The sequence below is a fragment of the Rousettus aegyptiacus genome, unplaced genomic scaffold, assembly GCF_014176215.1.
Source record: "Rousettus aegyptiacus isolate mRouAeg1 unplaced genomic scaffold, mRouAeg1.p scaffold_m13_p_3, whole genome shotgun sequence".
NCBI classification, from domain to species: Eukaryota; Metazoa; Chordata; class Mammalia; order Chiroptera; family Pteropodidae; genus Rousettus; species Rousettus aegyptiacus.
In genome coordinates, this window is record NW_023416306.1 from 30,817,912 (window position 1) to 30,843,862 (window position 25,951).

A 25,951-nucleotide genomic window follows, 5' to 3' on the forward strand; every position below is an offset into this window, starting at 1 on the left:
CCAAATATGGCCTCTGAGAGCCTGTCCAGCTGGGAGCAAGTCCATGGGGTTGAATGACAGCTAGGATGCCAAACTGAGCATCCTCGCCCAGCAAGTGGAGTGATCATATACCAGATATACCTCATCTGGTAACAAAACCAGGCCTGGGCAGGCCTGGAAAGGGGAGAAGTAGTGAGAGGGCTGTGCCAGCCCCTCCTCACTGAGCTGAGAGCAGAGCAGCTTCTTCCTGCCTTCTGCTCCCAGAAGCAAGCGGTTAAAACCTCAGCTATCCCAGGTTTTGGAGTCACAGGAAGAGGGAGGGATGTAGATAGTTTGTAAGAACAACTGCTATGGCTGGGAAGTTTGGCTTTGCTGCCTGGGGGAAATTACCTACCCATCATACACCCATGTATCCAGCCATCTAGTTGTCCCTGAATCCATTAAACCTTCATCCATCCTCCCACTCACCCAACCATCTACCCATCCACCCATTAAGCCATCTGTCAAGTCAGCCAGCTGTGGAGTTCCAAAGGTTCCACCTGCGGATACCCTTTGGACTCTATGTCCTGTGCCCCAGCAGGCAGAGGACAAATATAAGTGTGAAGGGGACACACTGCCTCAAATCCTTCTCAGTTCCCAGTGAAGCCAAGCAGAGGTCAGTATGCCACAAAGGCAGACACAAACCCTCCCTCTGGACCATCAGGAGAACACCCAGATAGGGTAGTGGAGGTGAGGGTGGGATCCCTTAGGAAGGTGCTACCAGGACAGAAGCCCCTGGACACTACCTCCATGACACTCCCACTGAGGGGTACAAGAACAGGTCCTGTTCAATGCCCAGATGCCAATCCCATAATCCTATTTCTGTCCTTCGCTGTGTAACTCCAGACAAGTTTCTTCCTCACTCCTCCTTCCAAGGTCTTAGTTCTCCCATCTGTCAGGCGGAGAGGAGTGTGGCTTAATTTTTAAGAGTCTTTCCAAACAAAGACTGACTTTGGGTCTCAGACTAAACCTCTGGCATTCACACAGGCTGCCCCAAAGTCACACATGCTCAGAAATGTTACCACTTTCTGGGGCCCCAGGGGACTACCCTCCGGGAACAAAGGGGAAGCTAAGGTTCAGGAAGAGAGAAAATAATCCAGAAGCCAGGGAAGCAAATGAAGAATTTTGAAAAAGTGTGAGTGGCAGACACCAGAGCCCCTAAGGAGCAGGCATGCAGCCCTCCCTACCCTTTCTCCAGCCAGTGCCTTCCCTCCTGGCTTTCTCCCTCGCTCTTTTCCCTATCCTCAGCCTTGAAACTCTCCTGGGCACCAGGGTTTATCTCCTCTCCCTGTCAGATACATGAGGGCTTAAGCCTAGCAATTTGGGACTTAACTCAAACATTCTTAGCACTGTGACTTTATCTAATCAACACCTGCTGCTCTTGTTTCACTGATTCACTGACAAGGGTAACTTCTTTATCCAGAGTCCTGGTGGTCCAGGAGGCTACCTGCCTCCCTGATAATGATGAAGCTGCCAGCTCTCTGAGGAATGCTGTGAACTCTTAGCTCCCCAACCAGGGAGCCTTGCTGCCTATAAGTAGAAACCTTCCTTTCTACGGCATATAGCGCTTGCTACAGGTTCAAGGCCAACAGCTGGGTGATATCCAGCAGCCAACATCTCCCTAAAGAAACCTGACAGCCCTGCTCAGGGAACTCTCAGGTCCACAAGTTGACAAAGCAAACAAATGAACAAATAACAACAACCAAAAAAAAAACTTCTCTGTCCTGTCCTTTGATAGAGTTCCCAGGGGAAGAGATGGGGCCTGTCTCCATTGCCAACACTGCTCTGTGCAAGGGCTGACACAGAACAAGTCTCGGTATACATTTGATTAAACATGGAATTGAACCTGCCTTTCCCACGATGCCCCTCTACCACTCACATCTGGAGCATAACCAGTTCTCAAGAAAGTGGGGCTGTCTCTGTTACATGCGTGTTTGGTCAGAGCCAGCCCCATGCGGTTTTGAACACATTTTCATCATCTCATGTTCAATTTCTTGGTAAGCCCCACCCTCGCACCCCCCTTCTCTGGCCTCCGGGAAATTCAGCAGCAGCCAGAAAACCTTGGAAATAAAAGTCTCACACAGGGGCAGGACTCCCATCTGGGGAGTTTCCTGTAGGAATAAGTGGGCACCTCTCTGGTCAGAGGACTTCCTCGATGGCCCCTAAGACTTTGTCCACATGGCAGGACATGGATCTACATACCAGCTAACTCACCACTCATGCTTACCAGGTATTGGGCACTTCTTTCAGTGCTATTGTCATTCTTATGTTGCAGCTGAGGAAACTGAGGTACAGATGTTAAGTAACTTGTTCAGGCTGGACAGCTGGTAAAATGGCAGAGCAGGGGCTCCTAGCTGGGCAGTTTGGCTCCAGAATCTGTACTCTTAGCTACTACATAGACTACCTCTCTGAGTTGACCCATCTCCTAAGTAAAAATGGGAAACAATAAAGAAGGGACAAGTCTGAGGAAGCAGCACTCAGAAAATAGGGGAAGTCATTATTTTAGGGTACTAACCATGTGCCAGCATCCAAGCTGAGTCCTTTATGTGCAGTATACCATTGCATCCTTCAACAATGCTATGAGGTGGGGATCACTAGCCTCATTCTGTGCATGAAGAAATTGAGGCATAGAGAGGTAGAGTGACTTCTCAAGCCCACTCAACTGATGAGTGCCAAAAACTGAGAGCTGAGATGTCCACTTGAGGAGAAAAGGCGTGGCTTGCAAGGAAAAGCTGGATAAAAGCAAGAGGAGAAGTCGAAGGCCTCGAGCAAGACCCCGGTGCTTGAGCCCAGACACAAAGATGCCCCCTGAAGGACCTCCAACTTTCTGGACCTTTCTAGCAGGAGTGCTGGCTTCCCAGAGCCTCCAGGAATAAGTTAGCAGAGGTTCTCACAGTCTGCCCAGGCCTCAGTTTTCCCAAGTGGAGCAGTGAAGAAGGGGATCAGGCTACAACTATGCCTACCTTCTTACCTCCATTCCCAGGGAGTAACAGAAGCCAGGACCTGGTGATGTTACAAGGAAAGGAGAAATGGAGGGGCTGAGATCTGGAGGATAGAGGTAGGGGCAGGACTAAGGGTCCTGTGGGCAGGGCTTCTGGAAGGAACAGTCCTCTCAGGGGGTCTCTGAGACAGCCTGGTGGGTCTTCTGCAGGGCAGAGCATCTGGGGACTGCAGGGGCAGAATCAGACTCTTAAAGGACCCACTTCTGAGGGCCACTTCTGTCTCCCGAGGGACCAGAGACAGGCAGGACAGAGGAAGAGGACAAGAGTTAGGGCAGAAACTCTGAGGATCAGAGTAGATGGAGGAGTCAAACCTCTGGCCCCACTTCTCTTCCTAGGAGCTTTAAGTCTTCACTGTGGCTCCTGTGGGGAGGCAGAAGATATGAGCTGCCCTGGCTCCAACCCACTGAAGTAGGATGGTTTTAACCCCAGCAGCTTCAGCACTGCCTTACCAGTACAACCAGATTCCCCAGGGCTCTGGATCTCAGAATCATAGTCCATGGAGATCTGAACTCAACCATTAAACCTCCAATCACCTTGCTGACCCTATACCTGTCAGATCATCAATGCAAGGATCCTCCTCCAAAAGGACGCTACCTCTGGAATCACAGCTGCAGCTGCCCCTGGAAAACGGCCCCCACTCCTACCACCACCAAAATGAATTTTCTGCTATTCTTGCTCCTTTGTTTCACTACTAGCCTCTTATTCATAGTCCTTGAAAGGTACCTCTGATTAGCTAAGCCCAAGTCATGTGCCCAGGTCCTAGCTGCAAAGGGAGCTAGGGAAAAGTATGTGACCCTTGGGGGTTCAATCCTGGAAGGCAAGCTCTATTGGTAACTAAGTCTCATATAATAGAAAATTCCACAAACCATAGAAAGGGATTCAGGTTTGGGGCAGTGAAAAAAATAATAAATAAATATCTCTATAGTCCACCCTATGGCTATCCTACATCAATGTATGTCCTTCTTCCCAAACTCTAGACTTCTTAAAAATTTAAGGTTATCACCTAACAAATATCACTTTTGCTAATACAACCAAAAAAACTCACCCCTCCCCAAAAAGAGACTATTCAGAGCTTTTAGTCTTAGTCAGCTCGGGCTGCCATAATAAAATACCATAGACTCTGAGGCTTAAACAACAGAAATTTATTTTCTCACAGTTCTAGAGAAGTTCAAGGTCAAGGTGCCAGCATCATTGGTTTCTGGCAAGTGCTCTCTTCCCGGCATGCGGATAGCTGTCTTTTTCCTGTGTCCTCATACAGCAGAGAAAGAGATCTCTCTCTCTTTTCCTTGTCTCATAAGGCCACAGTCCTATCAGATTAGGACTCTACCCTTATGAACGCTGAACGCATTTAACCTAAATCACTTCCTAAAGTAATCCAGTTCCAGATACAGTCACACTGAGGGTTATGAATTCTGGGGGGACACAATTCCACCCGTAGCAAAATCCAATCCTATATCCAAAATCTCAGGGTGGCACCCATTCCTCCTTCAGTTTTGTTGTAATCTCATCTCTCTATTCTACACCTGATGATAACCATCACCAATGAACTTCATTGGTTATGCTGCAGTAATAAATGACCTCCAAGTCTGAGTGGCTTAACACAACAAAATTCTATTCTCCATGCATACCAAACCTGCTGCAGGTCTAGGCAAGTCTTTAGCACAGCTGTACTCCATGTGGTACTTCAACATCCCAAGCTGCCCTGATCTTCTGGCAGCCTCTTTCATCTCAACACATGTTTCCATGATCACTCCAGCCAAGGAAAACAGCAAGGAGAACCCTTAAGCTTAAATGCTTCTATCCAAATGCTTCTAATTGGCCAAAGTTCACATAGCCATGTCTAACTTAAAGGAGGCAACTGCCAGAAGTAAATCACAATCACGTTGAGTCGTAGTGATATCACCACAATAACCTATATTCAAAAATGGAATAGGATGAAAGAGAAAAGGATTCAACTAAATAAATAGGGACATTTCACAACCAGAAGGGACCTTAATTACATCTGCAAAACAGCTTCATTTTTGCCATATAGAACAATCTAATCATGTGATACCCCATCATATTCACAAGTCATAAATTCAAAAAATTCCCTCAAAGTGAGATTATACAGGGCTTACACACCAGAGGGCAAGAATCTTGGAGCTCTCTTTGCCACACTTTCTCTGTGACTCATTCTTTTTACCTCCAACTGGCACTTCAGCTGATCGACATCCTACACCTGCTAAGGGACCTAAACCTTCATACCAAGGAATACTAGGCCCTGGTCATCCTACCTGATTAAGGTTACAGGAGTCTTCCATTAACTTTGACTACTGGGGATGGCATGACCAGGAAGTGCCCCAACTACCCCAGGGATTACCCCCATACACGCAGCCTCTTTCACCACTTATCTTTCGCCTGCCTCGCCCACAATGGGATTAATCACAAACTCCTGTCCCTCCTCTGAACCTTTGCTTGCTGTTCATTCTACCTGGAATGTCCCCTCCCCTGCTTCAACCATCTTCAAGGCTCTGGAGACCTTCCTCCTCCATGTTGCCTACCCTGCCTTCCCTCTGAGCTTTCCCATGTAGCATTCCTTCTTCATCAGGGCTCCTCATCTCCAGCCACATAGATCACCTTCTGCTTTGGGTTCAGGGGCCCTTGTCTCCTGCACTTCTCCCAAGTAAGTTCGTCCCAGGCCCAGGAACCCTGGGACACAGAGTGGCCCAAATTGCACTAAAGGAAGGGAGTGTTCAGGAAACCCTGGTAGTGGCTTTATTTCAAGCTCCAAGGGGCAGGAGGCAGGGAAGCGGGGTGTACTATTGCTCAAGACTTCCCCGTTCTGATGTCTCGTCACTTCTGGAAGTCCTGTGCAATGTTCTACCCACGCTCTGGGACAAAGGGTCAAGTTATGCCCCTCTGACTAAGCCAGGACCCCCTGGATATGAACAGAGGGTTTGGAGAATAGGGTATGAAGCAGACCCCTTCCCAGGATCAGGGACTTTCAGGAGCTGAGTCATCTGGTTTCTTGTTCATTTTGAGCCCAGACTCAAGCCAGAGCACTCGTTCTACAGGCCAGAAGCCGCACATTCTGTTTTCTCAATACACTAGATGCCCTCTGCAGGCCCCATAAGGTTGAGAGCCACAAATTGAACAAGCAGCTAGAATAAACATGGCTTCTGATCTTGGGATGAACTTGCTTGAGAGAGATGCAGGAAACAAGAAGCTAGACTTCTGAACTCAGCAAGCCAGACTGAACTGTTCTCACTGCATTCCAGTATACCCTGAAAAGAGAGAGGCCTCCTAATACTGGTAATATATGCTAGGTGATGAATGAGAAATGGGAATGGACTTAACCTTCACTGAGTGCCCATTTGTGAGTCAGGCACATGTACTATCTCAGAACATGTATATTATTCCCATTTTACAGACAAGAAATCTGTCACCTGTTCCCTCATCTGTCCAAGGTCACAAAGCCAGACTCTAACACAAGTGTTTGAGTATAAAAATTCTGTTGTTTCCACTACATTAGTAATAACAAATGCAAGGCATACATGTTCTCACTCCCTATTCATGTTCCCAACAATATCAATCCAGTCCAGGAATTGGCAAACTTTGGCCCTTGGGCCAAATCCAGCCCATCATCTGTTTTGTAAATATTTTTACTGAAATACAGCCACGCCTGTTCATTTACAAATTGTCCATAGCTGCTTTGGGGCTAAGTAGTTGCTACAGAAACCAGACAACAAAACCTTAAATATTTACTATCTGGACCTTTACAGATTATGTCTCCCACCCCATGATCCAAACCCAGCCTCAGAATTAGAGCTGTCAAGTGAGACGAGGCTTATTGCCATTGGTGTCTTAGCATTGAAGAATGGTTAGATATATAAATGAATGGGATGGATGGATGGATGGATGGATGGATGGATGGATGGATGGATGGATGGATGATGGATGGATGGACGGACAGGCAGGAGGACAGACATATAGTATTCCCCCTTTATCTGCTGAGGACATATTCCAAGACCCCCAGTGGATGCCTGAAAACACAGATAGTACTAAACTCTATATATACTATGTTTTTCCTATGCATACCTATGATAAAGTTGAACTTAAAAATTAGGCACGGTAAGAGATTAACAATAACTGATAATAAAATAGAGCAATTATAACAACATATTCTGTTGAAAGTTATGTGAATGTAGTCTGTTTTTTTTCCTTTCTGCACAATTCCACAATAGATGTTTTTACCAGAGATATCAGCAACCTCAGCATTTGATTTCTTCTCTTTCCTTCTTGAGAACTGTATAGATAGTATAAGAGTTTTGCTCCAAATTCCAATGTTATGCCATTTATAAACTGGGAAACCTTCGGAAAATTAACCTTTCTGGGTTTTAGGTTTCTCATCTGTAAAATGGGGATAATAATACAGTAATTATTATTTAGGGCTCATTCCACTGCAAATTACAAAAATCCAACTTAAATTAACTCAAGCAAAAAGTTAAATTTCTCATATCACATAAGTAGATCCACTAAGATTTAGTCTACTTCAGCCCTCATTGGCTCTAGGGGTTCAAATGATGTTATCTCCATATCTTAAGTCAACTTCTAATTCTTTTTCTGTAGCAATCTCATTCTGATTATAGCTATTCTTCTAGTAGCAGAAAATATGGCCAGTGGAAGACTCAAGTCTAAATTTTCATAATGAATAATCTAAAACTGAGTTCCTCTTTCTCCAAATATCAACTCTCATGAAAAGCTGTGATTAACTGTGCTTGTAACAAATACTCAGTTCTTCAATACATTACGGTGGCCAGTGAATGGGGTACTGTGATATGTCAACAACACTGTGGTTGACAGTTAATTATTATCATAACTTAAAGTTGAATGGATGCATTCATAGATGGGTAATAATTGGATATATGGATGAATAAATAGAGATGAAGATATAAATAGATGGAAGAAGAGGTTCCCACAACCCTCCTCAGATGCAATTATTCACTAGAATGAATCGCAAGGCTCAGGAGTGCTATACTTACAATTCCTTTTTTATAAAGGATAAAATCAGGAACGGCCAAATGAAGAGACACACGGAGAAAAACCTGGGAAGGTCTCAAATGCAGAGCTTCCATGCTTTCTCCCCATGGAGACACACAGGACACATCGCCCTCCCAGCACGTCAATGTGTTCACCAACCAGGAAGTTCCATGAGCTTTGGTGTCCAGAACTTTTATTGAGATTTCATTACATAGGCATTATTGAATTGTTGGCCACATGACTGAACTCAATCCCCAGCCCCTTCCCCCCCAGAGGTTAGGCCAACTCTCCAATGAGATGGTTGGTCTTTCTGGTGACCACCCCCATCCTCAGTCACCTCATTTCTTAGCATAAACTCAGGTGTGATTCAAGGGATTCAGAAATAACAAAGACATTCCTCTTAGGAAATTCCAAAGATTTAGAGTCTCCTCAGAAACCAGGGACAAAGGCCAGTCAAATTCTTTATTATACAACAGAAGGAAAGAAATTACTGCACACATAAAGTGAAAGCTTCAGGGGGCCATTAATAGGAGACAGCTACACACCCTCATAGAGGTTCACTCACAGGACCATCATAAACTTCCTCATGCTCACCATCACTCTTCTACTCACTCTCTCCCCTACCCAGATTCACAGTCTCACACAGGCTCCACAAAAGCAGGACTCCTGGAACTCATACACTTGCTGCTTCCAAAGATTCTAACCATTTGTCCATCTCCATCCATCCTCCATGGCCTCCTGCACAGCACCACTCCTCTCCTCATTTCTTCGTCTCTTGATTTTTTTGGTCTCCCCTGGAAAAGAGAGGGGATAAAATAGTAAGGTGTGGGGTAGAACGGGGATCTGGGAGTCTGTGAAGGAGACTCTGAGTTCAGGTCAACACCCAAGTACGAGTGTGTCTGTGAACCTTACAGTGTATATTTACCAAATGAGCGTGCCCCTGTGATTGTGTTTATCTGTGTACTATGGGACTACTTGTGCATTGTGCATATTCCTATACAATCTATACATGGGCTTGTGTGGTGTGGGTGTGCCTGTGTCCTGTGTGTGCACCTGTGTGATGTAGATGTGCCTGTGCCCCAGGTGTTCCTATATGTGTCTGTGCCTGGATAGGTCCTGGGCCTTCAGCTGCCCTCTTCAGAGGCTCTGTCTCCTCTAGCCTGGGTTTCCAGAGGAAGAGGACAGTACACATGGGTGGAGAAGAGGAGAACACTAAAATTATGGCACTGGACACAGTTATCCTGAATTCAGTCAGGGCTGTGGGCTTCTCACCTTACAGTCCCTCAAGCCAGCTCTGAGTGATGCCAACAACTCTGAGGACTCTGTCTTTCACCTAGTTCTTGGGAATATTTTTGGTACCTTTTTGTTCCTACCTCCTCCTCAAGGATGGCTGCACAGTACTGGTGTCCTGTGAGTGGGGGGTAGAGAGTAACTGGTCTCCTCCTTCCCAATCACCTCCCCTGAGGCCTAAGCTTACCATGTTACTTCTCTTCTCTTTGCCAAACCCCTTTCCACAAGGAAGCCCTTGAAACAGGTTCTCGGATGTGATCCTTAGTTTCTGCCCAACACACCAGGGCCTTCCAAGAAGCTAAGTTCCAGGGCTGTTGTATTCCCTCTGACCTCTAACTCTAGGTTCACCACACTGAATGGTCATCAGCTCTGCATATCCCCAGACTACTCCTAGGTGGACTGCATCATCTGGAGACTGCAGAAGAACTCTGACAAGACAAGCCTGGCCCTCCCCAGCCCTGCTTCCTCCCTCTGAGCCTCTGCCCAAGACCCAAGACCATGACCTTGCCTCTCCTTCCTCTTCCAGAACAGGCATCACAGCAGTTAGCCCATGACAGCCCCAGAAGGAGCCCTGTATCTGACTAAAGGGATGTAAATGACTGTGGCTCTGGGGAATCAATGACCAGAAGCGAAAACCAGGCCTCTAGCACCTCTGCACAAGACCCGACCCAGTCCGGGCAGGACCTGGAGTGCTGATGTGAGTGTGAATGAGTGTGAGTGTGAGCGAGAGGGTGAGTCTGGCAGGAGCACAGCTTCTCCTCCACAGCCAGACTGCAATGCTTCCAGTAAAGCCCAAATGGTATCCATGGATCTGTCAGTCAGCTGTCTGTTTGTGGCCTAGGCAGAGGAAGACAGGTATGAAAGGGAGAAAAAAGATGGGATGGGGGGACAGGGTAGGTGTATCCTTTCTCCACACTTCAGTCTAAGAGAACTTTCACTTCACTCATTTCTGATTGCTCTCTCTCCTGTAGTCCAGCCACAAGGCTCCCTTCCTCCCTCCAAAGACCAACTGGGCCAGTTAGTTCCAACCTCCCATACTGAGCTAATTCTCTTTCTGGACTCTACCACAGTACCCTCTACTGTCCCTATCTAGCCTGCTAAGTAATGCACTGATAGTCTCTTTCAATCCCATCTCCAACCCAGATGACAAGCCCTCCAAGGGGAAAGACTATGCCTGTCTTCTTTACTGCTGTATCCCCATGCCCAGCACATTGCAGACACTCAATAAATATTGAATGGATGACTATAGGAACAAAAATCACAGGAAGGTCAGTCTCCGCTCAGAGAGGAAGGGCTGTGACCCTCTGGCTATTAAGCAACTTGGCCAAGGCCACTAGGCCAAAAACTATTTCCACAGCCTGGCCTGTCTAGACCAGGCACTCCCTTGTGGCCTGTTCCTCCTCAGCCCAGGGTCATTCAAGTGAAATGGAGCAGGCAAAAAAGGCAATCATCAGAGCAGAAGCCAAGAGGATTGAGAGTAGGAAAGGGAACTGGGAAAGCACTACTGGACAGCATCCCAAAGATCTTTTCTTGCTGTTACTGAGGTCTCCATCATTGAGGGTAGAGCTCCAAAATCTGACTCTATCCCTACAAAAGATGTCTAGTGCCCTGAATCTTAGAAATAAACCCCAATTTCACCCCATTAGTGACAGACCCTAGCTCCACCTTAGAGTGACTCCGCCTCCTCTAAAAAAATGTCCTAACTCCGCCCCTTCCGGGTTAATAGGCAAGCCCCACCCCAGGTGCGTGACGGAGTCCCCGTGGCGTAACGGTAACGGTCTGTTTCCGGGGTGGAGCCACGGAGGGCGGGAGTTTAGGCTGCGCCAACCCCTCAGCCCCCCTCCAGGTGACCCCAGCCTCCGAAATTCCTAACCCGGGCCCCAAATATCCCAGCCTCATGGCCGCAATCCCTTTCGCCCTGACCCCCTAAAAGCCCCCAGGCTCCCGAGGTGACCAACCTCCTAATTCTTTAACGTCTAGTGCCTCCAAAATCTTCCATCCCACCCTTCCCCGGTATGGCAATTGAGGCTTCCCGGGGGCACCTGCCTCGGATTACCTGAGAACAAATCAGACTGGTCCTGAGCATGACAGAGGAAGGGTCCGGGGTTGGGGAACCCTTGATCTGATTGTGCCGCTCCCCAGGAGACGTTCGGAGCCCGGGACATGTCGGGATTGAGGAGATACGAGGTGGCGCTGGAGGCTGAGGAGGAGTGAGTGGAGGCGGGGTTCTGCGTAGGAGGAACCTAGCGGGTCCAGGGTTGGGGGAGGGCTCAAGTAGTCCAGGGGCGGGAGGAGCAGGAGGGGTGGGGCCCCTAAGGGGGCGTGGGCTGTGAAGGGGACCGCCTCTAAGGGGCGGGGTGGGGCCTTGGAAAGACATCCGAGGAGTCTGCGGGGTCAGCCCGGCCCCGCCGCCCGGCTTTGCCTTCTCTCTGCAGGATCTACTGGGGCTGCTTCTACTTTTTCCCGTGGCTGCGCATGTGGCGGAGGGAGCGGAGGTGAGGGGACTGCGATATCGCGGACCCTCCAGGGGCATGAACAAGGCTCAGTCTCGGAAGATGGACCGGGGGGAATAGGGGAGTCCCTGCCTCGCCTCATGCCAGTGTCGGGTTGCCCTACAGCTCGGCGCACCCCCGGGAGCAGAAGCTGGAGCCTCTGCGGGGCCTGATGAGTTGTCTGTCAAGTGGCCTGGCCCCTGTTCCCCAGCGCTGGGGTCGCGGCCTCCCCCGCCGCACCCCCGCCGCCACTGCCCAGCCAGCCAGTGCATTAAAGATTTAAACCGAAGCCACCGTGCTTCCCTCCTGACTCTGCCGCCGCCGCCGCTGCTGCTCTTCGGGCTGGGTGCCCCTCTCCATGCTGGCTGTGATCTTAACTGGCAGGGCTACCCTCCCAAATAGGGTGCCTTCCATGTCCAGGTCCCTGTTATTCCTAAGGGCCCCTGATCAGTGTCAGGCCTCCTGTTACTATCTGTGACTGCTCTTCACTCCGTGCCCCTCCCTTACACACACACACACACACACACACACACACACACACACACACACTGTGATAGCCTATATGGAGGAAATAAATAGTCCTGGTTTGGTCTTCCTCCCAACCATATTCCCATATTGATGTGTTTTCACCCCAGCTCTCTGCTACCACCTTCCTCCTAAACAGGGCTTTTCCAGGTGTCCTAAGAATCTTCTTTTCCTGGGAGGGGATCTAAAATATTCTAAGCCCAGAGTTGTGGAAGTGGGCTGTGCGAGGAGGGCAAGATTCCTAGAAGCTACCACCCTCAGCCCGCCACAGGGGATTGACTTGGGACTGTGGGAGACCTTTCCTATAGTTAATACCCCAACCTCCAGTGCGATCCCAAGTTTAAAGATACTTGACTTAAAGCCTACCTAGCAGTTGTTGCTACCTCCCTAGGAGAACATGAGGGTCACACTGTTCCCTACCACCCCTTCCTGTCTTGTCACCCAGTCAGCCTGAGACTCACTAACTCCTACAGTGCTGAGAGTCAGGTACTCCAGTGAGCCTGCTTTCAGTTAGGGATTGTCCCCAATACCAGAAAGGGCACCAGGGGATTAAGTTAAAGAGACAGCCAGTTTGTGAGTGGGGGACAAAACTTTCGGCCTGGGGCTACCCCTGCCACAGCAGGTTGTGGCTGGGGAGAAGGCTTAGCCCTATCTGTGGAGAAGGCATAGAGGAGAAATGGATGCATACCCGGAAGAATTTGTTTCTTGCCTTCTCAGGTCTCTGGACTGACTGGTCCGGGAGAGGCCACAATGTGTGTGGCAGACAGCTGGTTGATGGATATCTATGACAAGATGATGGCACCTCTCAATCATTGCATCCAAGCTCTGGGGCTCAAATCTAGACTGGAGGGTGGGAGAGAGACTCTAATGCCTCTGGTACTAGAAGTTCGAAATGTCTCTGGGTTGTGGCCACGTTCAAAAATGGACCCGGTATCTTGAGCCTTTCATCACAACGTCTCATCAAGAACCCTGTCAAAAGTGGAGTACTCTGTCCAGCCTTGGGCCTATGGCTCCCCAGAAAACCATCAGAATTCCTGAACATCTACAAATCAAACTCCAGGAAAGTGCCTTAGAGCCTCACCCCGGAAAGGAGGGAGAAGCTCCAGGTGTTCAGCCTGGGAAAGGGACTAGTCCCTACTATCAGAGCTGACGGTCCCCCACCTGATTATTAGAGCAGCCCTGTAGCAGAATGAGAGACCCAGGGAAGGTCCCTATCCCAAGAGAAGGCCTATCCCATAGAAGTAGCTAGCACAGAGCAAAAGGCTTCATAAGGCACCCCTGCAACAACCAGATAAGAGTTATAACTCAGTTTATGATTCAAATACAGAGCAGGACTTGAAGGTTGAAGTCCCCAGACCAGGAACGGGAAATTCTTCAAGGTGCAAGGGGCATTAAATTTAGCAGCTTGCTCCCACCCTAGACAGTTCCCAGCTTTCAGGAAACAACAGACGGAGTTGTTGTTTTACATTGGGGGATGTGGGGAAGAGGAGTGAAGGCTGAACATGGGATTATAAGAGAAGGGACAGGAAGGAGATGGGAGGTTGGGGCTTTAGCAAGAGGATGGGATACAGAGGGTGTAGAGGTTGTTGACGGGTATCACTGGACCTGAGTGGGAAAGGGGTAGGTTTCTCCAGGCCCACTGTGAAGAGAGGTTGGAATTTGAACAGAACAAAAGAAGAGATAATTGAATTCTTGAGTCTGATGTCTCAATAAGTCAGTGACTGACTCTGGAAACCTCAGGCCCCTTTTGGCAACAGGCTAACATTTCTGGGACAAGACTAGGCAAACGCAGGAAGATAAGATTTCTTGGGGGTTTTTGTTACCTGTTAATAGCAGCAACCTAGCACGGAAAAAATTTTATCTTCCCTCATCTACCCTCCTTATCCACCCCACCCATCAGTTTCATCTTCCTAGGTAAAGCAGTTCCCACCTTAGCATCTCAAAAGAATTCCCAATACTACCAAAAAAGGCCTTTTCCAGCTTCTCTGAACGTAACTGGTCCCTGCCACAACACCTCCTCGGCCAGAAAGAAGGGCCTACTTTAGGGACCCATTCCCATCAATTCCTCACAATAAGAGAAGGCTAGGGCAGGAAGTGGGGAAGGGGGAAATGAAGGCAATTTGGTGCTGGCCCTGTGTTCCCATCCCACTGACAACTCCCCCATCAGAATGTATGTGTGCTAGTATGATTGTGTGACTGGATGATTATAAAAACACAACTGTATGGGAGTAGGGCTTTTGAATAAAATTGGGGCTACATGATTCTGTCTATGGTTATCTGACCATGTGTGGTTGATTGATGGAGGTGTGTCTGTGAATGTGTAACTATGGGTATGTGAGTGTGAATGTCCATCATTGGATGCCACTGAGGATGGTTAGCTACCCTTACTCAGTTATTGTACCATCAGTCCTCACATCATGTACATCCGCAGCTTCTCTTCCCAGGGCTTAGGAGTCCATGGGAAATGACAGTCTTAGCAGAGGGAAGGGTCTATGGCACAGGGGTCTGTGGCAACTAGGACCCAGGAGTGTCACAGGATGAGTAATACATCTTCATCTGCCTCTGACTCACCTGGTGCCCCAAGCAAAAGTCACCCAAATAAAAGGTAGGGGAGAAGGAGGAGAGAGAAAGAAGTATCCAGGCTGATCAGCATGAAGGGGCCCTTACCCACCATTAGCCTCCTGCTGCTACTGTTGCTTCTGAGCCTAGACCCTGGAGCAGGTGAGTACTTGGGGTCTAGAAGGCCGGGAATCTGGATGAATGAGATAGAAGAAAAAGGGGAGCGGGAAGTACAGGAGGAGTTTGGGGTCAGAAGCCCTCTGAATACATGGCCCCACTGTTTCCTAGCGATGCTACTGTCACTCGGCACCACCTGCTGTACTCAGCTCTATCGACAGCCACTCTCAAACAAGCTACTAAAGGAAGTCATCCGAGTGGAACTGCAAGAGGCTGATGGGGACTGTCACCTACAGGCTTTTGTGTGAGCTCTGAACCTGCCCCTAAGACTGACCCGACTCCAACCTCAGTCCCAACCCCTGATGCTGATCCCAAACCCAGCCCGAATTGCTAATTCTGATGCCAACTCAGGTTGTCATCTGGCCTTTGCCCCTAACCACTGGACCCTAACTAACCTCATCCCCAAACTATGATTATGGCTTTGGACCTTTCCTTTCCCAGGCTTCACCTGTCTCAACGTAGCGTCTGCATCCACCCCCAGAACCGCAGCCTGGCTCGGTGGTTTCAGCACCAAGGGAGGAGGCATCAGGAGACTCTGCCCAACCTGAAATTTTGACTGACAGGGAAAATGGGCAGGGACCCCCAAAAGCCAAAACAATAAAGCATTATTGAACAATAGTCTCTGATGGTGGTCTCCAAATCTATGCATTCTCCTGAAAGCCCTGAATCTGGAGCTGGGAGACACCAATAAACAGAAGAACATCCTCATTCTCTTTATTCACACCTTTATGACCCCCACCAGAGGCGAGAGCCAGGGACCCACACATACTCCCCAGGCACCCACATACATACATGCAGGGAACATATGTTTCTTGCCTCACATACACATGGGCACATATAAACACAGACATATACATCTACATACATTCCACTGGTAGACCTCCAGCTCTAGGATGAAATCAGAGGTCCAGGCACCTTTCATCTGGCAAGTCTGGAACACAGAGTCTCATAGAAATGGGCTCCAAACAGAACTTTCAGAGATCCCACACCTCCTGGGGATCCACTGTCCTGCCTGGGTTCTATCTGTCCATCCACACCAGCAAGATAGTTATAGGTGGAATCAGCTGAAGCCCTTCTGGGTCCTCTACAGGTTTGGAGCTCCTAGAAAAATCAGGAGGCAAATCAAGGGAGACAGTAGGACTGGATCTTGGCCCTGACACCCTAAGAATGAGGAAAGAGACCTAGCTCTGAACTTAACACTCTGGGAATGAATAGGGGATCCCAGCTCTGAGTGAGCCCTGACACCCTGGAGATGAGGGACATCAAGAATAAGGGAGGGGACCCAGCTCTGATCTAAGACACCTCAAGAATAAGGAGAGATAAACAGTTCTGAGCCTAACACACTGCAAATGAGAAGGGAGCCCATCTAGAAACCCCAATACCCTGCAAGAGAAGGAAGAGACCCAACTCTGAGCCCAGGGACTCAAGAATGACAGGCCCATCTTTGAGCCAAGACATAAGAATGAGGAGACCTAACTCACTCCCAACACCGTCACAAAGACTAGGGGGCATCTGACTCTTATTCTAGACATTCAAAATGAGGGCATACATCTCAAGTCCAAACCTCCTGGAGTTCCTACTCACCTGGAAGCTTGTCCACTGGAATCATTGGGGCCAAGAACCCAGGTTTTTGGGGTCCATCCTTCTCATCCGGTCTCAGCCTCAGCCTGAAGCATAAAAAAGTAGCTATCTCCCCAACAACATAAAGCATCTCAGACTACTTAAAAAGGGTTTATTAGTAGAAAGTCAGTAGAGGAGTCAGTGAGAATCACAAAGTTGGAAGACGGAGGGAATTAGAATCAGATAGGTTCACTGGAAAGTAATGAGGGGTGGGAAAGGGTATGGTCTATGGATATCAGAGGGTCTGTGTGGGATTAGAAGCCAAGGCACCAATGGCAGTCACTTACCAGAGCCCCAGTGCCAGGGCCCCAGCTGCCAGTCCCAGGAAAGAGAAGATTCCCAAAGATGCCAGCACAGCCACCTGCTCCAGAGGGTCCCTATTGTCTGAAGAGGAGGGTCACATGCTATTGTAAGAGCGAGCTCGACCAAACCCAGCGCCCCCTTGTCTCTGGGGCTTTCCCATCACCTACCACCTTTGCCCATCTGTCCCAGCTCACCAAGTGGCAGCAGGTCTGGAAGGAGGGAGGGCCTTGGGGGAGCAGGGCTGTCCACCTGAGTGTCCTCGTCTGGCTGCGTGTGTGGCTGACTCCCAGCTGGTATCTCCTTTGGTAGGGGCCCTGAAGAGAAGTAAGATCTGAGAAGTGTCTACACAGGGTAGGGGCAGAGGCCAAGGCCGGCCTGTGGAAGCCAGGGCCTTGCTTGGACACAGGGGCACCTAAAGGCGATGCCTGAAAGGGCAGAGCCACCTTCTTGGGAAGTAGCAGGGGTAGAGGGTGAGGGGCAGAGCTTAAACTAGGACAGGACTACAGGCAATTGGCATGGCTGTGTGGGTGGGAGCATGTGCCAAGTAGCCAAGTTCAAGCCAACCAGTCCAGCTGACAGATGCTGAGGGGCGGGACCTCTACCCTTTCCTTTGGCTCTCTCACCAGTGCTCGGAGTACCCCAGGCCTCAGGGCTCCAGGCACTCCAAATGCCAGCATCCAGAAAGTCCCGGGCACTGACCCGCACAGCATGAGGCAACCCAGCCACCGCGTCTGTGATCACCTCCTCCAATCCAGTAGGCTCCACCTGGCAGTGAAGAGAGTTCATCACTACATTATCCAGGTTGTAAGCACCAAGCCTACCTGCTCCCAAGCCCCAATCTGCAAAGAGCACCCTTCCTCCCCATTGTCCTTGTCAGTACGGTGGAGCCATCTGGGCTTCATGCGGGGTGGCTGGTGGTGTCAGGCCTAGATCTAGTGTTTAGAAGACAAAAGTTCATAGTGGTTATATAGATAGTTTGTACCATCAGAATGCCTAGTTCGACTCTTACTGGGTGACCTTGGACTTCTTTGTGCCTCAGTTTCTTCAAGTGAATACATCTAAGATAGAGCATGTACAATGTGTATCTCAACGCCTGGCAGGCACACAGCGCTTAATAAATATTGGTTATTATCTGAGGCAGCCACTCTCCAGACCCGATGCTAGCCAATCTTTGACATCTCCAGAGGTGAGAATTCACTACTATCCTCACCTGGGTATATGAGTGTTTATAGAGGATATACCTCTGGGTGAAAAGCACTTCTTTTCCTAGAAAAGTTATTTTTTAAAAGCCACTGCTGTCTTCCCATAGACAGGCTTACATTAGAGTAATAGCCCCACAGGGCAGAGGCTTCACCTGTCAGTCCCTGCTGCAACCCAGCACCCAACACAAAGCTTGACCCTGGAAGAGCATTCTATAGGGGGAAGCGATAGGGCTTATTTAGGACCTTGATTCCCTCAGGAGCCCCCTCGTCAGTGCTGTCTGCCTAGGCTAGGACCAGTTCCTGCCAGTGCCAGAAATCCATACAGAACACCCCGGAACATGAAACCAGAGACAGGACCCACGGCCCCAAACTGGGACACATTCCAGGCCTCACCGTGGACCAGGCAGGATGCTGTACTGGACGGTACTGCAGCCGGAACTTGAGCAGGAAGTGCGGTTGGCGGGGCCAGGAGGCGGGGTACATCCAGCTGGCACGAAGGCGACGGGGATAGCCAGGTACTGACTCTACCTGAAGCCCCTGGGGTGGGTCAGGACGCACTGAGGATGGTGTAGACACAAAGTAAGGGCAGATGACAGGTACCTATCTCTTCCCCATCACCTCCCAAGGGAGGGTGGGTGTGTGCCTAAAGGTATGAGGGAGGCACTTCCAAGGGGGCTGGGGAAGTCTTAAGCTTGATCATCCATTAGGCTCAGGACCTGTCTATCATCCCTATTATAAAATGAACTGAGATCTGGAGACAGGTTTTTGAACGGTCTATGTTGAGTGAATTAAAGAGTGATTCTATTTCCCACCCAAGGAAGAAGATGAGTTGACCCAAATTCCAGCCAGCGCTTTAGAGCCCTCTCCCACACACAGATCAAAAGGAAGGAGGGACGAATAAAAGCTTCCATTGGACAGGGAGGACTTGAAATATGGCTGCCTTCAGCACAGGGCCTAGAGGCAGAGACAATCTCTAGAGACTGAGATAACCCTGCCTCCTGGGCTCTGATCTCTGTCTTAGTCTCCACAGGAGCCACCTGTGTGCTGAACTGAAGTTTATATTGGGAGGGAACTGTCTGGGAGTTCTGGGGTGGGTGAGTTCTGTGTTGAGATATCTATACCCTAGAGTCTGTTTAGGGTCTCTATGGAGAGGATCTGGAGGAACTCTAGGGGTGGTACTCACAGATGCTCTGCAAGCTCACATCCAGCAGGCGTGTGCTGACCCCCAGGGGATTCACCTCAGTCACATTGATCCGGTACTGGCTCCAGAACTCTGCCCCATGGACCACACAGCGGGCAGCCCCTGGGGGGTCCTGTGGGCATGGCCAGGGCCCCGTGGATGGACTCATTCTAGGAGGGAGGATGTAGTCTTGGGCTTTGGAAATGTTCATTGTGGGATTCAGCAGGAACCCCCAGCCTTTCCCTCATGTCCTACCTCTGGCCATCCGTTCTTGACACTGTCTTCTTTCTAGCAGAAGGAGGAACATCTCAGGTCAGGAAGGAAAAGAGGGTTCTCCCTCTAAGGCCTTACTCAGGACCTTCCTCCCTGCCTCCCATGCTCACATTGTGCCAGCACACCCAAGTGTACAGACATACACACCTGATCATGTACATACCTGTAGGAGGTGAGGTAGCGGGTGGGTAAACCGCTGACCTGGCTGGGACTCCAAGTGCAGGAGAAGTTCTCATAGTCAGCTGCTCGGCAAGAGACAATAGGGCGGGCTGGGGGGTCTAGAGAAAGAGAGTACAGCTGGAGACTGAGAAGTCCTTAGTCCTACCATTCCAGAGACTTATTTAGGACCTTGATTCCCTCAGGAGCCCCACGTCTCATCACTGCCACCCAATACTCCCTCCTCAACTCACAGCCCAGCTGCAGGGTCACCATGCCCCCAAGTGCACCATCCAAGGTCCGGCAGATGTAGGTACCCTCATCAGTGCTGTCTGCCTGGGCTAGGACCAGTTCTTGCCCTAGCCCAGAGTCAGGTCCCTGGAGCAGGCTTGTCTCGTGGTCCCGAAACCAGGACACTGGGGCCCTGAGGGTGAGATGAGGTGATGACAGACAGAGAGAAGATTTAAAGTGTGTGTCAGACCATGCCACAGCTCTCCATTGGCTTCTCACTCTCTTGCAATAAAACTCAAACTCCTGTTGCTGACTCACAAAGCCCGTGGTGATCTAGCCTTTGCCTTCCTTTCCTTCTTTAGCTCCTCCCTCTCTACCCCTCACCTACTGCACTCTGGTCCTGTCCTATACCGTTGGTCTTCTTTCTGTTCAAGTATGTTGAGCTCATTTCCACCTCAGGGCATCTGCACTAGCTGTTCCTTCTGTCAAGAATGCTTTATCCCGACCTGCTTGGCTGCCTCCTTCCTGACCTTCACAATCAGCTTCAATGTCTCCTCCTCAGAGAGGCCTTCCTTGATTACCTCAGTTATCCTATTCCACAGCATTCTCTTTTGATTTTCTGCCCTGCAGGTATAACTACCTGGCAAGATTCTTATTTGTTTATTGTTTGTCTGCCCCACTAAGCTCTGTGAGGGCTGACATCTTGCCTGGTTTGTGCACTGCTATATCCCAGGACCTAGAATAGACCAAGCACTTAGCAGGTGCTAAATACATGTTAGTTGAAATTTTCTGATGAATGGATGGTTTGAGGGTTTTGACCAAGGAGTGAAGATTACAGACACAGGGGGCAAGAAGGGAAGGGGCATGAGGACTGGGCAGGGTCAAGCAAGGGTCATGAGAGTCAGCCCAACGGGCAGGTGGGGCACTTAGCACTTACCCAGCAGTCACTCCAGGGCAACACAACTTCATGGACCTTCCAGGCTGCCCATACTGAACCCCTGTGGAGGGCACTTCTGAGGAGAGGATCTTCCTTTCCCACTCCCCAACCCCCTACTTTGTGAGAGTAACAAGGTAAGGGGCAGACTTTTAAGCCCTGGGTGGGGTCACTGGGTCAGAGCATCATGTTATAATGTAGATAGAAATCAGAGAACAGCATTGAGAGGGGATGTTGCCAGGTTGGAGAGTGGTTGAGAGTCACATGTTAGATATGGGAAGGGTTCACAGTGAGAGTGGCAAGTCACAAGTCAGAGCTGGGGTCATAGAATAGGGTTCTTCTCACCTGGGGAGCCCCAGGTCTCGGGGCAGGAGGAGGAGGCAGATGCCAGGGCTGTAGCCACGGCCACCAGGACCCTGCTCAGCCCTGAGCAGCTGCTGCTCATCTATGGGGAGAGAGGTAGTGTCAGTGATCCCCCATGCCCAAGATGAGAGGCTAAAGTCTGCCTCCTCCTCTTCCAAGTTAGGGCTTTGTAGGAGGAAAACTGAGGTACCAAGTGGGGTAAGTATGTCAGAAATCAGTGGGGGATCTGATTTAATGTCCCCCTTTCCATTACACACACAGTGCTGTGCACACACACACACATTTACACAAACACCCTCACACCCTCCATCTTAGTCCTGGGCTTAGGGCCCAGAACAAAAGCTGTAGGCAACAGACTGTGCCAGCACTGCCCTCCCCACACACAACCCTTGGTGCCCACCCCTGGCACCAAGTGCTGGCATCGGCTTGGTTACTCCCATTAACTCCTCTAATCCAACTGTTGGGAATCCCAGTGTCCACCTGGCCCAGGGCTAGTCATTGCCTCTGACTAACCTGAGGCAGCCCTCATCACCCTAAGGCTATCATGGTGGGTCTGAGCCTATCCTATACTCCTGCCATGGGGCCTAGCCCTGCTCTGGCTGCCAAACCTCTTCTTGCCTGGGCCTGGCTCCTTCCTCTGGCTCCTTGGGACACTCATCTGGGCCGATTCTGGAGTCTTCTTGGTCTTGAGCCTATGAGGCTGGATAGGGCTAGGGTGCAGGCTAAAGCTGCACAGTTAAACAGATCCAGATGCCCTGGCTGCTGCCAGAGGCTAGGGGTGGGCAAGGAGCCAGTAGATGGAGACAGGGTGGCGGGGAAGGGAAAGGAGGCTGAGAGGAGCTGGGAGCCTGCAGGGACAGGGGCCTGGAGTGGGGGCCACAGGGCCAGGAGATGCTCAGAGACCAGAACTTGGAGGCAGGGGGAGACTAGTGAGGTGAGGGCTGGTGTGGGGCAGCAAGAACTCAGAAAGGCCAAGGAAGTAACTAAGTGTGTGTGTGTGTGTGTGTGTGTGTGTGTGTGTGTGTGTGTCTGTGTATATAGGGGTTGGAGGGTATTAGAAGAGAGGGATTCTGGATGGGGGCAAGCAGGAGATGGACAGCAGTGGGGAAGTGGCCCTGTGGACAGAAGGGGCAGATGGGGAGAGGGCCCTAGGGAAGGACTTCAGAAGAACACAGACTCCTTCTAAATAGAGCAAAGCAGGGGCCTCCATGTGTCTGTGTGTCTGTCTGAGTGTCTACTGGCTCACCCCTGGGCCCCCAGCCACATTTACCCTGTTCAGCCCCGCCCTACCTCGGTGATCCCAGTGGCCGAGTGTCCATGGCTTCCAGGACTTCCTCCCACCAGCTACAGCACGCCTCTCAGCTCCACTCAGTTCTGGGATCTCAGAATCATCCCCTCTTTTCCCTTCCCTGCCCCCGCCCCTCTGGGCCCTGAAGCTTAGCTGCCCCTAGCCAGGCCCCCTCCCCGCTCCTTCCTCCTCCCTCCTTCCCTCCCACCCTCCTCATGCAGAGGCCCTGGGAAGGAAAGAGGCCTCCCCCTAGTCTGGAAAGGAAGCCACAGGCACAGCCAGGGCCAGCAAGAGGGAAAGGAGGGCTGCTTATGTCCCTAACAGTGACAGATTCCCTGTGTTTTCACACAACCAAACATAGCCACATTCAGGCATGGACTCACTAGGCACAGTCAATGAAAAGACACTCCCCTTGAACAAACGTGGATACAATCAAATGAAAATCAGACACATACTCGTGCACCTACTCTTTTCACTTTTCACTCCCCAGCAAATATTTCCTTAGGGTACAGCTGGCTGTGTTTTGGGGGGAAGGGAGGCCCCAGATCGGGGAGATTAAGTAAAGCTGAAAAGTACAGTTTCCCCTCCCCTGAATGTTCCAGCCATTTCTTACCTCCCCTTCCACTCTTTGGGCCCCAGCACCAGGAAATGCCTTTGGTCCCTTGGTGCCAGATACACAAGACCCACACTCATCCTTAGATACACACTCTCAGATATAGCCACTCACTGTCACACAGATACACTCAGATATCCTCAGACTCAGACACTTGTACACATACCCATACTTACACAGACACACACATCACATTCTTCCTCTCACACTCACACCTACATACTCAGCATTCCGTCCCTGGGATGGGGTTGTAGCATTCCCTAAAAGCAACTCCTCATTTTAGTTTAGGCCTCCTTTTCCAGGGAGCTCTTAGCATGGCAGGTCTCAGATCTCATCACTGTTACAGGCCTTTGTAGCCACAGACAAAGGTGAACAGTGAAGTCAGGGACAGGGGTACAGAGAGAGACAGAGATGCAGAGAACCTGAGAGGCAGAAATGAAAAAGCAGATATGAAGAGACACCTTGGGGAGACTAAACCATGAAGAGACATAGAAAGTCATAATTCTAGGAAGACAGTAGTAGGGAGAGAAAAGAAATATAAGGAAACTGAGTCATACAGGGAAATAGAAAATAAGGAGCAGTAGACCAGTGACAGAGATTCTTGGGTACAGTACCATTGGCTATTGAAGTGGATCCCTCAGATATGAATACAGCTCCACACCTATAAGTCTAACAGTTAGGATATAGGACACACAGATAGTACAAGTCTCACTCTTGCTCTACTACTCCTGATATCACACATTAGCACATACAAACCCAGCTACCCACTCTCACACTGGCCAGAAACAGTCTGCGACCTTCCCAAAACACATTCCTCGATGTGGTCACAGGCCTTCTCACGGCCAAACGACCTAGTCTCTCACCAAAAAATGCACATTGAGAGATACACACATAATTCCACACTGCACAGCCACATATACACTGACACACTCAGTCACATTAACTGACAGTTGCACGAAGTTACACTCAGTTGCAAAGACACACACATCACCACACACGGCCTCACTGCTACACACACATTGACAATCCGTCAGTCACTCTGAGGCCTTCAGATTGTAAACCATCCTGCCACACCCTCTCCTGGCGCTGTTTCCTTGTGCACACCCAAGGGCCCCACCAGGCCTCACCTTCCGCGGCCTCCGCCGCCAGCGGCCTCCGCCGCCGGCGCCCTCTGCCCCGGCCTCTACTCCCTCCCGCCCTGGGGCCCTGCAGTGGGGGCGGCTCCACCCAGGCACCAATGGAAGGAGAGGGGTGAAATTGGGAGGGTCTGGGCCCATTGGAGCCTCCAACTGCCAATCACCTCCACCCCCACCTCTGCCGGACACTTCCTGTCCCGTCTGAGACTGAGGAGGCGGCGGGGGGGATAGGCGCTAGGGCTGGATTCCCGAGTCTTTGCGTGAAGGACAGGATCTTTCAGGCCCCTTTCAGTACCGACTGTCCACAAACAAAGCCTCAAGTTCAGTGGCTCAGGAGTCACTGAGCAGGTGACTGGAAAAGCTGAAGGTGCCTGTTTCCAGATAAGATACAGAAGAAGGGCTGGTGTGGGGCAATGGTTCTCAAACTTTGCTGGACATTGTGGTTTTAAAACCGCCAAGCCACACTTCAAACCAATTAAATCAGGATCTGTGGAGGCTTGACCTAGGCATCAGTATTCTTTAAAACTCCCTAGATGATTCCAAAATGCATCCCAAAAGTATAGGGTCAGCATGTGTGTGCCTTAAGAAACCAGCTACCCATCCAAGGTTTTCATCCACTCCCCAGTCACTGGGGGCTTAAAGGAGATGTGTACCATGTTCATCTGAGCTCCTTCCAGACCATGGCAACACTCCAAGTTTCAGACCCTTCCTCTCCAGGGTCTCAGAGTAAAAAGAACCCTGGACTAGAAGGCAGACAACTGAGGTTCTCCTGTCATCATTGTCTGGCCTTGGTGTGATTTCCCCTCCCAGAGACTCAGTTCCCTTGAGAGAAGAATGGAGACAAAAAGCATTCTGGCCATCCTTGCATTGTTCACAAGCCCTGTCCTCACCTAAAAATTTGGAAGACGCTATGTGGCATCAGGTCCCCTGGGTTGCATAGCCTGTTGTTCCCACATAGTTACACAGTCTTCCCAGGGAAATAGGTCCAGAGGGGAGGGGGCAAACCCAGGGTCACTCCAAGAACCATCCCCTTCTTCAAGACCCTGGGACTCCTAACTCTGGTAGCCCCTTCCCTGCCAGAGCTTTTTTTGGCCCTGTACAATGATTGGGGCACAAGGGCAAAAGATGTGTGCAGAGCCTGCACATACATGCTGCTCATGAAAGTCTGGAGAAGGCAAGGACATAAAGCCAGGCACATGTTCCCTACCCGCCCCTTCAGCCCCTGTGGGCTGGAGCAGAGCCAAGCTGCAGTCATTCACAAAGCCAGGGTTCTGGCCAGCAGCCCAGGGTCTGGCCACTGACCACTAGGGCCAGGATTCTGCTTACCAGCTCCCCACCAAACCTTCAGGCCCAAGCTTGGTGAGCTGACATCCTAGGGCAAAGGGGGTTCTGGTCTTCCCAAAGCCTTAGTCACAGGATTTTTAATCAGTTTCTTAAACTGGGATTCATTTGTTACTCCAAGAGTAAGAGAATCTATAGGCCAAACATAACACTGACTATTAGTTTTGTTCTGAGATTTAGGGAGAAATTTTTGTATCCTTAAGTTTTTGCATATCTATAGGCAAAGAAA

The 25,951-nt window shown here is 50.0% G+C and overlaps 3 protein-coding genes across 8 annotated transcripts; 2 read left to right on the forward strand and 1 right to left on the reverse strand.

Moving 5' to 3' along the window:
* Positions 1-8,487: 8,487 nt before the first annotated feature.
* IL11RA (interleukin 11 receptor subunit alpha) lies at positions 8,488-24,452 on the reverse strand. Of its 5 annotated transcripts, XM_016130456.2 has the most exons (15): positions 24,373-24,452; positions 21,327-21,426; positions 20,985-21,045; positions 20,071-20,240; positions 19,824-19,938; positions 19,643-19,675; positions 19,391-19,557; positions 18,601-18,764; positions 17,629-17,770; positions 17,200-17,319; positions 16,990-17,086; positions 16,667-16,749; positions 15,531-16,183; positions 15,018-15,098; positions 8,488-8,833 (listed from the first exon to the last, which is right to left on the reverse strand). In XM_016130456.2, exons 2-13 carry the CDS (start codon positions 21,424-21,426, stop codon positions 16,167-16,169), a joined length of 1,269 nt encoding a protein of 422 aa, XP_015985942.2. In that variant the 5' UTR covers positions 24,373-24,452; the 3' UTR covers positions 8,488-8,833; positions 15,018-15,098; positions 15,531-16,166. The 5 variants fall into 5 exon arrangements, with proteins under 5 accessions (XP_015985942.2, XP_015985945.2, XP_036095102.1 ...); XM_016130459.2 differs by lacking the exons at positions 8,488-8,833; positions 15,018-15,098; positions 24,373-24,452 and adding an exon at positions 22,635-22,715 and having other exon boundaries at positions 15,771-16,183; XM_036239209.1 differs by lacking the exons at positions 8,488-8,833; positions 15,018-15,098; positions 24,373-24,452 and adding an exon at positions 21,963-21,980 and having other exon boundaries at positions 15,771-16,183.
* LOC107502845 lies at positions 11,121-12,695 on the forward strand. Of its 2 annotated transcripts, none has more exons than XM_036239211.1 (4): positions 11,121-11,175; positions 11,472-11,539; positions 11,765-11,824; positions 11,948-12,695. In XM_036239211.1, the coding sequence occupies exons 2-4, from the start codon at positions 11,493-11,495 to the stop codon at positions 12,102-12,104; spliced, it is 264 nt and encodes an 87-aa protein (XP_036095104.1). In that variant the 5' UTR covers positions 11,121-11,175; positions 11,472-11,492; the 3' UTR covers positions 12,105-12,695. The 2 variants fall into 2 exon arrangements, with proteins under 2 accessions (XP_036095104.1, XP_036095105.1); XM_036239212.1 differs by lacking the exon at positions 11,121-11,175 and adding an exon at positions 11,189-11,342.
* On the forward strand, positions 12,811-15,698 carry CCL27 (C-C motif chemokine ligand 27). Its single transcript, XM_016130463.2, has 2 exons — positions 12,811-15,326; positions 15,524-15,698. Exons 1-2 carry the CDS (start codon positions 14,998-15,000, stop codon positions 15,636-15,638), a joined length of 444 nt encoding a protein of 147 aa, XP_015985949.2. The 5' UTR covers positions 12,811-14,997; the 3' UTR covers positions 15,639-15,698.
* Positions 24,453-25,951: the final 1,499 nt, after the last annotated feature.

Coding starts and splice junctions, on each gene's coding strand:
- CCL27 (XM_016130463.2), top strand. CDS start 14,998: ATGAAGGGGCCCTTACCCACCATTAGCCTCCTGCTGCTACTGTTGCTT. Junction 15,327..15,523: donor TGTCACCTACAGGCTTTTGT/GTGAGCTCTGAA, acceptor TTCCTTTCCCAG/GCTTCACCTGTCTCAACGTA.
- IL11RA (XM_016130456.2), bottom strand. CDS start 21,426: ATGAGCAGCAGCTGCTCAGGGCTGAGCAGGGTCCTGGTGGCCGTGGCT. Junction 19,939..20,070: donor GGTGACCCTGCAGCTGGGCT/GTGAGTTGAGGA, acceptor CTCTTTCTCTAG/ACCCCCCAGCCCGCCCTATT. Junction 19,676..19,823: donor CGCTACCTCACCTCCTACAG/GTATGTACATGA, acceptor TCCTTCTGCTAG/AAAGAAGACAGTGTCAAGAA.
- LOC107502845 (XM_036239211.1), top strand. CDS start 11,493: ATGTCGGGATTGAGGAGATACGAGGTGGCGCTGGAGGCTGAGGAGGA. Junction 11,540..11,764: donor GCGCTGGAGGCTGAGGAGGA/GTGAGTGGAGGC, acceptor TTCTCTCTGCAG/GATCTACTGGGGCTGCTTCT. Junction 11,825..11,947: donor ATGTGGCGGAGGGAGCGGAG/GTGAGGGGACTG, acceptor GTTGCCCTACAG/CTCGGCGCACCCCCGGGAGC.